General features: G+C 39.4%; 1 protein-coding gene across 4 annotated transcripts in view; it reads right to left on the bottom strand.

Moving 5' to 3' along the window:
- The window catches only part of LOC131252795 (PHAF1 protein At3g51130), a 46,226-nt gene extending 38,653 nt beyond the window's left edge, over window positions 1–7,573 (bottom strand). For 2 of the 4 annotated variants that reach the window (XR_009174692.1, XR_009174691.1), the window contains exon 1: window positions 7,300–7,571. Coding sequence is in view for 2 of the 4 variants with exons in the window: in XM_058253519.1 (XP_058109502.1) it covers window positions 7,300–7,405 (106 nt within the window). In the remaining 2 variants the exon portion in view is untranslated. Of the gene's footprint in view, window positions 1–7,299 lie in introns of all 4 variants that reach the window. The other 2 variants (XM_058253519.1, XM_058253500.1) reach the window with 2 other exon arrangements.
- Window positions 7,574–12,812: the final 5,239 nt, after the last annotated feature.

The following is a 12,812-nucleotide window of genomic DNA, read 5'->3' as shown; positions in this document are numbered from 1 at the left end:
TCTTTTCCAAAGATGGAAAATTCTTCCCATGGCAAGACTTTTACCACCGGACTGATAGGAGAAACAATAACATCCGAGGCGTCCGGGAGATGGTGCCCTCCCGCCCTGACCCAAAGGGAGCAATATCCCAGAGGTTTAAAATCGAACAGGCCCAGATTAATCCCAACTTTAAGGGAGATCCAATCCCTGACTGATGCAATTGTTGCACTTTCCCTAGTAATTAGAACACTGGTTTTAACTAGGTCAGCCCAATTTTTATCGAAAATACCCTGATCGACAGAAACAGTGAAATCGGGAGCTATTTCCGCTTCACTATTCCGAGAAGGTGACCAGTGAATGTCGGTCGTCTCCTTCAGTTCACTGATCGGGAGATCGGGCGAACGCGAGGAAGGAAGAGAAGAATTACCTAAAAGCAGTGCCTCCTTAAAAGAGTGAGCAACAGACTTCTTAGGGGCCTCAGAAATAGGACGAAAAACCGGCACATAATGAGCAGCTGGGACGAAGGCTTTAGAAGATAGTTGTTTGGGCGGATGATGCTTACTTGATAACGACTCAGGGCCATACCGAGCTCGTTGGACTAAAATCTTCTTACCTCCAAAACTCAGCCCATGGATCATACTGACAGCTCTCACTAGTTCAGCCTCGCTCCCCATGCGGACGAGAGTGAAACCCCTATACTCCCCACTATCTTTCTCTCTAGGCATAATGATCTCCATAACGGCTCCCGCTCGGCCGAAGATCCTCTCAAGGTTGATAGGATACCAACCGTGAGGGTATCCTTTGACGAATAGTGTCGGATAATTGAAATACTTTGATCGACCTTGATGAAGCTTATCCCTACCATGCCTGTTGTGATGGATTTCCACCCACTCTCCGTCTTCTTCATTCTGTTCATCGTTGGAAACTGGCCGGTTCAAACCACTCTCCGTCTTCTTCATTCCGTTCATCGTTGAAACTGACCGATTCAAACCACTCTCCGTAGTGCTATCACTTGAACACGCCTCAACCTAGAACGAACTCCAAAAGACATCCTCTAAAGAACTTTTTTTTTGAAAGGTCACAAAATATATTAAGATCTTCAAATAAGTACAGAGAGTGATCTGCACAGCCGAGGTAGTGGGGCAGCTACACTCCTATAAAGAGCAAATTACATCCCTTTAGATTATCTACATTAGCTGCCCACTCGACTACTAACTGCCTTGCTCTAGTTGCTATGGATTCTGGCGAGTTGGCGATCCGTTGAAGCATCTTCCATTTCTTTCTTCCCACACAGTCCACTAGACAATGAGAATGACAGGGAAGTTTTCTTGTTGAAGGATGGGAGGGTTTTAAATTCTCTAATGAGCTTAAAACCCTCCCATCCTTCAACAAGAAAACTTCCTTGTCATTCTTTCATCAATTTTGAAGCTCAGATGTTCTAGCAACATGCTTTCACATCAAAAGGGTCTTGGCCCCACTTTCTTTTTTTTTTTTTTTTTTTTTTTTTTTTTTTTAAATTTAAGGGTAACAGTACCGTGGATTGAACCTTGGATCACCCCCATACACTACACTGTCTCTAGCAGCTCATCTAATGAGCTGGAGACCTTGGCCCCAAAATATTCCCAGTATTTTGAAACAAATTGGTGAATGAACCTATATTGCTTTTGGCAAGTAGATTTGAGTTGCCCACAAAAAGTGCTCCTCCCATTTATTTCAAATTAGGAGCTGATACAATCTGGTCATGAGTTCCTGATTATCTTACCACTTGTACAGACCTCTCCCCACATGTACAGACCAGAGTTCCTGATTATCTTACCACATCAAGAGTTTCCTCCTTGATGAAATTCTGTCCCCTCCAAGTTTCTCAGGAGAGAATCTTATTACAACGAAATCCACTCCTAAAACCCAAGGAAAATTCTATCAACTTCAAAGTCATTTGATCTGCCTACAATGTATGAGGATCCTTTTTATCAATGGGTCCATTCATTACTGTCATAACCCATCTGAAATTCTGAATTGTTCATCCACCTTTGACAGTTTTCCCGAGACCAAGTCCAACCATTCCTCTTCTGCCAATGAAATCCCCTCCTAAAACCCAAGGAAAATTCTATTAACTTCTAGTCATTTGATCTGCCTACAATGTATCAGGAGCCTTTTTCTCAATGGATCCATTCATTAATGTCATAACCCATCTGAAATTCTGAATTGTTCATCCACCTTTGATAATTTTACCAGGACCAAGTCCAACCACTCCTCTTCTGCCATGATTAGATCACAATTTCATATTACCAAGATTCCCCCTGATGCTCACCTCTTGACAGAAAAATTTCCACCAACAATTGCTTTTGTCCCATACATCCAGAATACCACTGCCCATCTTCTCCAACTTGGTTTCCTACTATATTGGGATAGATCATTTTTGGCGCCTTCCCTCTAGCTGTGCCTCTTCATTTAGCACAGTGTCATTTCTTCAACGTTGATCTCCTTCTTTCATGTCTCCACTTTCAACATCATCCTCCTTTTGTCATAGTTAACTGCCAATTTCATATCATGGTGTGCCGTAACAGCTGTTACGGGGCCGTAGAGGCCATTATGTAAAGGTAACGGTGTCAACCATTACACATTACGGGGTCATAACGGCTGTAACAGTCGTTATGGAAAAAAAAAATTAAACTGTAACCATCGTTAACGGCTCCATATTGGTTTGTTACAGGACATATATAGGTTTTTCAGATTTTATTTTTTTTTTTCAACATTACAGGGCAGATAAAGGTAACAATGGTGGCTGCTATGGCCACCGTTACCATTACGTAATACGTTGTTTCATATTCTCTACCTCCACTTGTTCTTGCTCTTGTTTTAACTCCCGATTCTGTGCTTCCTTTTCTTTTCTCCTCTCTTCCAATGAAGGAGACAAATTTTCAACTCTTAAGTCCTTCCCTTCAAATGATAGACACAATATTCTGCTGGTTAGACGTTTCACCCCCTGCTAATCTGCTTCTATCATGGTCCCTAATGACACTAATATCTTCTATTTAAGTCACTTCTTTGTCTCGCATCACACTTTAACAGTTCCTCCATATATTAAAATTTAGCCACCGCAAACTTCCCTAAAACTTATTATTCTTGTTGATTCTCTCTCTTCATGGTATTGATCTGATTGATACACCTGAGGCAACAAACAGTTAGAAGATGAAATCTCAAAAGAAATCACTGTTTCCATCCACTTGTGTCACAAGAGTAGTGACACAAGAGTAGCCATGTACGTCTCGATCATGTTTATGTCCCAATGGCTGCCTGATCAACCTGCTTTGTTGTGATTGGACGCTAATCTTCACAACGATGTCCTGTATCCCCTTCTGCACTTCTAACCTCAATACAAACAATGGTCGCATGTGATCGATGTCGATCTTTATAATGATCAGTATGCTTGAGAACCTTTCATATCAATTCATAGGATATCACCAGCCTGAAGAAACCAGTACTTGGAAGAGTATGCTAGCTTCAATTTGTTTATTTAAATGTGTGTGTATGCATATGTATGTATTTAATTATGAATGTAATTTTAGAAATGCAGTATACATAATGCCATTCCATTATGCTTGGGAGAGAAGGGAGAAGGTTGATGAGCAGAGCTTGAAGCCTTCTCTTTCTTTGTTTGTTAGTAGGGAATATAGAGTTTTCTGCATCGTCATTTTCTTGGAAGGGAAACAATTGACTTTAAACCAAAAACACTTGGGTCTGTTTGGATAGAGAGAATCCAAAATATGGAAAAGGAAGACACTACAGAATCCTCAAGAAATGGAACTGCAGAATCCAACACTAATTCCGTTGTTTGGTTATGAGTGTTATTTTTCATGGAAATGTTGAAGGTCCATGGTCAAACAATGAGACCCGTCTCTCATAACTATGTAAATCGACATTTAGCCCTTTTTTAAAAGGAAAACCTATGAAAAGGAAATTGATTTCCTTCTCTTTTTTTGATTTCTCAAACAAAGGAAACCGTCACATCAGGGAATTCGTTTTCTTTTTCATAGTATTCCATGATTTTCATCCTAAACAAAAAAGGCTAGTTTAAGTTATTTGTTTCCCAATTCTTGCTTTTAAAGGTGCAAGATCCCTACTAGAGAGAGAGAGAGAGAGAGAGAGAGAGAGAGAGAGAGAGAGAGAGAGGATTTGTATTGTTAAGGAGGCATGATTATTTATCATAAAAAGAGAGAGAATCTGGTTAAAATTAGAGGGTAATGAACGGGGATTTTGTTCAAAAATTAGGATTGGCCTACTAAAAATTTATTCATCTCTTATCATATTTGACAAGCTAACATGATGATAATTCCGCACTTCACCAAGGCTTCTTTTTTTCTTTTTTTCTTTTTCACACACGCACCCACCCACACACATAACCCACTCACGCACCCCACATGGGCACTCAAACCCATGACTTGGTGATGAAACGTAGTGCATCTACTACCGAGCCATGCATTGAGACCCCACCAAGGCTTCCTTAATCGAGATGTTTACTTCACATTTATCATGGAATGTACGGTAGCAATGGCATTATCACTAGAGTTGGGCATTGAGTCGAGTGTGACAGAGTTAGGGCTGACCCAACTTGACCAAGTTTTGAAATAGACCTGACGCGAACTCAACCCAACTCAGTACCAAGTTCGGATCTGGCTTGGACTAACCCAAACCGAGTCCGACCCAGTCACAAGTACTGAGTTGGGTCGATTCAGCACCGAGTTGGGTCGGGCCTGAAATCACAGCTCAGAACCTAGGTGCACTTGCTGGAATTGCAGCCTCTCCATCAACTACACGACATTTCAGATATGAAACGTCAAATCTGAGTTTTGTTTTTTTTTTTTTATGTACGAGTCGGGTTTTGGATCGAGTCGAGTCAGTATCGAGTTGGATTTCGGGTTGAGTCAAGTCAATTTGCTGGGTGACCCGAACTCGACTCGGTTTGAGTTCGGATTAGACGAAGTCTATTCAGTTCGGATTGACTCACCCACTCGGTTTGGGTCGACTCACGCACTCGGTTTGGGTGAAGTAGGGTCTAAACGAGTCGGACGAGTCGAGCTGTCTTGTGCCCAGCTCTAATTATCACTTACCAACAAACATGAGACTTGGAATTGTACACCCTTTGCAAGAAATAGAGAAGACATGAAATGGACGCACTGGTGAATCCAACTTCAAGGCTACTTAGCAAAAGACCAACCCTTATAGATAAACAGGTAGCAAATGTCTCTATCAAGAATACATTTGAACTCAGTTCTCCATTTAGTAGTGGCAAGAATTTGGGTGGGAAAATACATAGAGAGAGAAAATGGACAAAACAATTCATGAAATCAAACACCTCTAGAGTCCATCCCATGCAATTCCATTACATTCTATCACGCCCTTCTGCAATAGAAACCCTAGATGACCTCTATCCTTACAAGGTTGGGGCTATATAGCAAGCTCTTAGAACAATTAGCGAGAACCATTTGATATTCCATGCAGAAATTTGCATAAACTATCCACCTTCGATCGAGTAGAGAAATCAGAGAGGGATATATAAAACAAATGCCGGGGAAAAAGCAAAATAACACACAAGGAAGCCCAATAAACCATTAATTTCGATAGTTACCCACAACATATTTCAAAATCTCTCCATCATTATAATCCTAATAGACAACTAACCCAAGGCGGCCTGTTTGGATTGATTGAATCCAAATTTTATAATTGGAAAGGAAAATGTCACATATGAGGAAACTGTGGAAAAGAATCAATGAAAATGTGGAAAGGTCAAAGGCGAAAAGTGAGCTCCAACTCAAAAAACACAGAAATCTCCGTCTACTTTTTTTTTAGGAAATGGAAATTGCCTTGTTTTGATGGGAACTGTGGAAATAGAAATCAATTTCCACAGCTGACCTTGGTTTCACAAACAGTGGAAAACATCAGATCCAAGGAAAATGATTTCATTTCCATGGTAGAAAAGAAGACTCCAATCCAAATAGACAAAGACCAAACTTGTGATGTAAAAATATTGAATTGTTGATTGTTGGATGCTTTAGCATCCCATAATTGCAAAACCCAAACAAAGTCCGAGGCAAGTCAACATTTTGATCTACCGTGTTCGAAGTATCAGTATCACAACAAGTTTCACTGGTTGGAGATATGGTAACAATATCGATATCGCCGATAATATCACCGATAATTGGAAATGAGGGGAAACATTGGGAAAACATGGGGAAAATGGTGGAATTTTTCAGTGGAACTTCAAGAGATGCTAAAATACACATACTTGCATATGTAGGAATCAAAAAACTGTAAAAAGAATGCATGCATAATAAGTTTTCATTTAATGGGGGCCGAAAAGCATGTGTTGTCATAATAAATCAGTCCAACCATCCCATCTATCCATCCAACCATCCATCCTTCCATCCAAACATCCATCAATATTTCAGAATATCGACAACGCATGACATTTTGCCGAGAAATCATCGACAACTGGAAAGGAAACAAGCAATTGTGGGCTCGATATCACCCATGTTGCGATAATGATAATATCGCGATATTATCATCGACAAAATTGAACACTGCATACAACCATGCGCCCTTGAAAAATAATTTTAATGGAATTTTTTTTAATAAAAAGATTTTTGGCAATATTATCTAAATATCGCTGATACACTGGCAATAAAAGCGACACATGAAATTTACACAGTCGAAAATATTGGCGATACATTGGTGATATCAATATATTGGCAATACAAGTGACACATGGAATTTAAGCAGTTGAAAATATTGGTGATATCCACACATTGATTATACTTACAGATACATCACCGATACCTGGAATTTCTGATACTACCAATATTATCGGTGTCGCTGCCGGTGTTATCAGCATCACCGAGTTGGAGATACAAATAATATTGGGGATATTTCAATAATATCAGGGATACTTTGAACAATGGATCAACAAATAACCAAAAAACACAAATAAACACTATCCAATATGTCAGCTGAAGCTGGAATATTAAGCAATCATGGAGCCATTGAAATTCCAAATCTGTCTGTTTTTTCAAGGGCGCGTTTGGTTGCACCAAATATCATAATATTTCATACTATTTCGCACCAAATTAGAATGATTAATCATGAAATATCATGAAATACTTCATGATGTTTGCTGCGGCCAAACGCACCCTAACCTAATTTTACACAGAAATAAAACATAAGATGATTCTAAGGGAGAAACAAGGGGAGAAGGAAAAAAAAAAAAAAAAAACAGATATCTGGGAATTTTGGAACAGAGATAGGAGAGGGGGTGGGACCCACCAAGAGTGAACGGTCCGATTCCAAGGCCGGGACGCAGATCGAGGATGATAGCACCCATGGCCATGCCTTCGCACCTTCGTCTCGTCGGCCGCTGCTGCTGCAACATCTGTCCTTCCTTTCCCTTCTTCCGTTCACCCTTTTTCGTCCTTTCTCTCGCCTAACCTCCTCTCTCCTTCTCCGTTTCTTACGCGCGTCGACTTTTGCTCATCTGTACTCTTCCGGGCTAAACTCGTAATCAACTACGCACGATAGCTGATTGCGTGAGGCCCGGGTAACGGATTAATTGGAAAGGCCCTGACTACGGAGCCCACCTTCTTGTATACGTTGTATATCCGCACCGTCCATCAGTTTTTCAAGCTCATTTTAGTATAAAATCTCAAATATGAAGCAGATTTGAACCTCAATTGGACCCCACCACAGGAAAAAGTAGTCATTAAATGCTTACCCTTAAAATTTTCTAAACCCATCGTAATGATTATTTGCCATCCAAACAGTTGATAAGGTCACATCGGAGAACACAAATATCCACTTGATCCGAAACTTTCGTGCCCCATGATGTATTTAACGGTGGGCATTCAATTCTTAATATGTGGTCCACTTGAGATTTGTACGTATTTCATTTTGTGAGAGTCGGAAAAACTGATGAACGGAGTGGATATATACAACACATACGTCAAGGTGGGCCCTCGATTAGGGCCTCACCTAATCGGCCCCCTTGGGAACATTTTGAAAAATAGCGTATATTCTTTAACCGTACACGTGGCATGGTTGTACGCTAGGCTGTCAAAATCTCTGGCCCAGATTGGCTGGGGTACCCCACATCAGTCACCTCGCTGGTGTGTTGACGTCACTAAGTTATGTGGGCCTCACCACGAGGTACGTGTTATATTCCAATTGTCTGTTTATTTTTTCAAATTGTTATAAGAATTGACCAAAAAATAAAATATATTCGAAAATGTAGTGGACCACACTACATAAAGCACCGAGGGATTGAAGAATTACCATTGAAACCTTCTTTTAGGTCACGTAAGTTTTGAATCAATCTGATATTTGTTTTTTCTCTTCATCCATGTTGATGTGACCTTATGAGTAGATTGGATGGAGAAAAAATATTAACATTCGACCCTACTAATGTTTTAACAGTAAGAATCATTGTCCCACTGCTATTTGCCATGTGGTCCACTTGAAATTTGGATATGACTCGTTTTTAGTCACATGCTCTAAAATGATCTTACTAAACGAATGGACTCTGAAGATATAATAAATACACATGATAGGGTCCACAGGACTTTGATCTTCTTTCCATGTTGATATGCAGCTTGAGGAATGCCGGGACCCTTTGCATGCGCCACGTACATATTAGCTGGCGAGCGGTACAGCAGCTAATCCGCTTCTCTGACCAACTGTGGGTGGAGCGTGCAGTAAAATTTAGACCGAAAAGATAATATTAACCCTCTAAATTTTTACTACTTCGAACTTTTCATCGCCTTATTCATAATCATTCATTCGGTAGCCATTAATTAGACTATTAGATTTCTTGATCAGTGTGATTCTACAGATATTCTCCATCCCGATGGTCCCCACCATTTGAATGGTCTGGATATCAGTACATCAGTGCTACATGTTAGGAGGATGATTCACTGCAGAACTAAAGCAGGGGCCTGCCTATCTTAGTACGCATCGCATTCCAATTAGATTGCATACATTCCCAACTGAGCGATGATTCATCAGAGCTATGTGGAGCCTGCCGTGATGTATGGGTTTTACCATTATGTTTGTCCATTTTTTCAGGTCAATTTAAGATGTTAACTTGGATTTGAGGCAGATCTGAACACACAGTGGGGACTGAACACCCACTATTAAAAACTTCCTAGGAGTTGTAGAAGTTTTGGATTAAGCTGATATTTGTGTTTGCCCTTCATCCATGTCTATATGACCTTCTGAACATGTTGGATGCCAAATAAACATCAAGATGTCCCCTAGGAAGGTTTCAATGTTGGGTGTCCACTTGAGCTGAAGATCTACTTCATTTTTTGGGCTTATACCTGAAATGATATGTAAAAATGGATGGACAACGTGGATTAAACCTATACATGACAGTGGCCCCCATAAAGCCCCTGCTTGGATGGATTATGGTTATTGGTGTATGCCACGTTTGTATAAGATGAACTTATACATGGACATTGCCCGTAGCAAACAGGCTACTAGACAGTGCTCTATGGCCCACCATAATATGTGTTTTATCCATGCAATCAATCCATTTTGCCAGCTCATTTTACAGCATGAGCCCAAAACTAAGGTAGATACAAATCTCAGGTGGACTACATTGGAAATTAGTGGTGATTGAATGCTCAGGATGAAAAACTTAGTAAGGCCCTGTGTTGCTTATTTTTCATCAACCTGATAATTAGGTCATATAGACATGGATGAATGGGAAAAAACAAATATCTAGCCCATCCCAAAGTTTTGTGGACCAAGAAGTTTTTTGAAAAGCACTAAATTTTCTCTATTGGAGATTTGGATTTACCTTGTTTTTTGTCTCAAGCCCTAAAATGACCTTAAAAAATCGATGAAACACATGAATAAAATACAGACATCATGGTAGGGCCCACATATCACACTCTGGTAGTGAGTCGGTGCCAGGTGTGCAGCCTAACCCTCATCATGTATCCTCCAAATAGAAAACTTGATTTAATGATCCTAACCACCCACCCTTAAAAAAGAAAAAAAGAAAAGAAAAATCCTAATCAACCGGCCAACAATTAAGAAATGGATGTCACGTTCTATGTAATTGAAAAGTTTGTTTGGTGCCATTTTTTATTGTCCACTCTCTTAAAATTTACTTTAATTGGATGAAGTAGCTTTCAAATCAATGGCTTGAAAACTTAATCAACTACATTGTGAGGGTATATAGGAGTTGTACGTATGGTATATATTAACTCAAATTAAATTGTCCCACTATAGCTAAGGGGTCGTTAGGATCCCTATAAAATTTTAAGTCGTGAACATGAAACTCTTTTTGATGTTTATATTTTGTCATATTTGGCTTTAAGCATAAAATGTTTAAAAGTAAACATTTAACCATATTTGGATAACTTATAAAGTGTTTATATCTTATATTGGGGTATTCACACTCGATAAAACTTAAAATGACAATCCTTACAAAATCTTCAAATGACTTACGAGAAGTTCATTTAAGATGAGTGCTTGGGTTGAGACCATCTTGATAAAGTTTTGGGTCGTTTCTTGTTAAACCAAGTATTAGATGGACTACAAAGGTAGGCCCACTGATTCAATATAGGATGTATTGTTCAGATTGATATTTGAAACCAACCCAATGCAAAATTGTCAAAGCCTAGTGCACGCGAGCAAGTTCAACTTAGCAAAGAGGTGAGTGTGCATTCAATAGTAGCTACCCACTCCTCATAAGGTGATCTTCAACATGTAAATGCCTCACCATAAAAATAAATAGATCTAATTAACAATTACACACATTGTAACATTGGTCATTTATGCCCCCTCCCCCCTCGATTATGTGAATCAATTTTTTAAACAAGATATTCATATAGTCGAACAGCACGATGAGCAATGTTGATAGATCTTGAAAACATCTAATCATCAGGTGGATCACAATCCACTCGATGATCAAAACTTCAACTGATTCTCATTAAGAATCCACACACTAAAAGATAGCTAAAATTTGAGAAATTTGCATTCCGTTGTATACAGTGAGAAGTATCACATATATGAACTCATATCCTTTCAAATATTTTTTTTTCACCAACATATCAAATGTGTAGAATACCTGATCTATGCAACAAGTGGGACGCAACAAGTGGGACATACCACGACTTTTGCCTCATATGAAAATCAGGCCCATCTGCTAATTGGGTGGGCCACACCAATGTGCCTATCGATTTTCACATTGCGTTCTGTTCAATGAGCATATTGGACTATCGCACTGATTGTTATAGTGTGGCTCCACCTTTTTAATGAACAAGATGTCATGTATATTGACGTGTTGGCAAGGAAAGAAATAGTGGTATGTGAAGTTCACTTACAACCATCGTATGTGATGATGATATACCTACACCATGGGATAGGCCATTGTGCAGCTTAGGTCTCACATGCATGTACAACTTTGTCACGTGTTTTCGTGCCTCAAAACCAATGTAACGCCCCAAAACCTAGCACCTGAGTACGGAGACTTGGATACTGAGGGTGTTAACACTATGATGGTCTGGTGCATTGACATCAACTCTGGTAATGCCTCGATTTCGTCGCTTGAGTACGATGCCCTCACGGCGAAAAATTGAGTTTTACCTAAGAAACGTTGTACGTGGGGGTATTTCCCACGTGTCTATATGTAATAACCTGAATTAATCTTGACCATCTAATTTTAATCATTGATTGACATACCAAACAAATCCAATTTAATCGTTGATCTACATGATTAACCTATCCAATCTCAACCATTGATTTGAACATATCTAAATCCAACCATGCATCTGACCATCCATCCAAAGAAACACTCATCTAACCGTTCATATGCTAAAAAATCATCAGAACACTTATCATCCATCTAAACTAACCGTTCAACATATTGGTCACGTGGCCATCTACAATCCTACCTATCTACCTGACCACATACCCAATGTAAGGTCCATACCAAAGGGGTTCACGTTACTTCTACTGGCAACCACCATTCATCACAATTTCATCTAACCCATCCTACCCATCCATCTCACCAATCTACATGTACATTTGAAGTATTGTCATTGATCACACAAAAGTCCACCTAACCATACACATATTTGTCCTTCTAACCATATATCTATTTATCTATCCACCTACACCATCCCATCATGCATGCGTCACAAATTTTACATTATGTACAACAATCACATGCACGCACACCTCGCACACATGCTGCATGCACACACACTTATCACAAGTGTGGCATGCACACATGTGGCACATGCATGCGGCGTACATGAGATGCATGGTGCACGTGTGCACTAAATAGCTCACATTGAAAAAAAAAAAAAAAAAACAAAAGAAAAATGTGACCAAAAGATATGGAAACGGGGGCAACAACCGTTGCCTCTTCCCTCACGTGTGTAATAAGTAGTGAAATGAATCACTATAAATAACGTATTATAAATAATGTATGAGAGGGAGTTATGTGGCGTGGTAGGGTATGAGGTGAAGAGAGAGAGTGTGAGAATGGTGAAGAGAGAGGGTAATTCCATGTTATTGTTGATGTGAGAAGAGGTAAAAGGGAGGTGGAGAGAGAAAAAGGAGGAAAAAGGAAGAGAGAGAAAAGAAAGGAAAAATAAATAAATATATACATATATTAGGTGATTTCTCTCACTTGATGTTTATGAAAAAGTTATATATATATATATATATATATATATATATATATATATATATATATATATATATATATATGGGAAAAGGTACTATGCGCTCGACCTCACGAGTCCGTCCCATGAGGTCGAGCTGTGTGG

This window comes from Magnolia sinica, chromosome 1 (genome assembly GCF_029962835.1).
Source record: "Magnolia sinica isolate HGM2019 chromosome 1, MsV1, whole genome shotgun sequence".
Taxonomy (NCBI): Eukaryota; Viridiplantae; Streptophyta; class Magnoliopsida; order Magnoliales; family Magnoliaceae; genus Magnolia; species Magnolia sinica.
The sequence above is the reverse complement of the archived record's forward strand: the minus strand, read 5'-3'. Positions and strand labels throughout refer to the sequence as shown.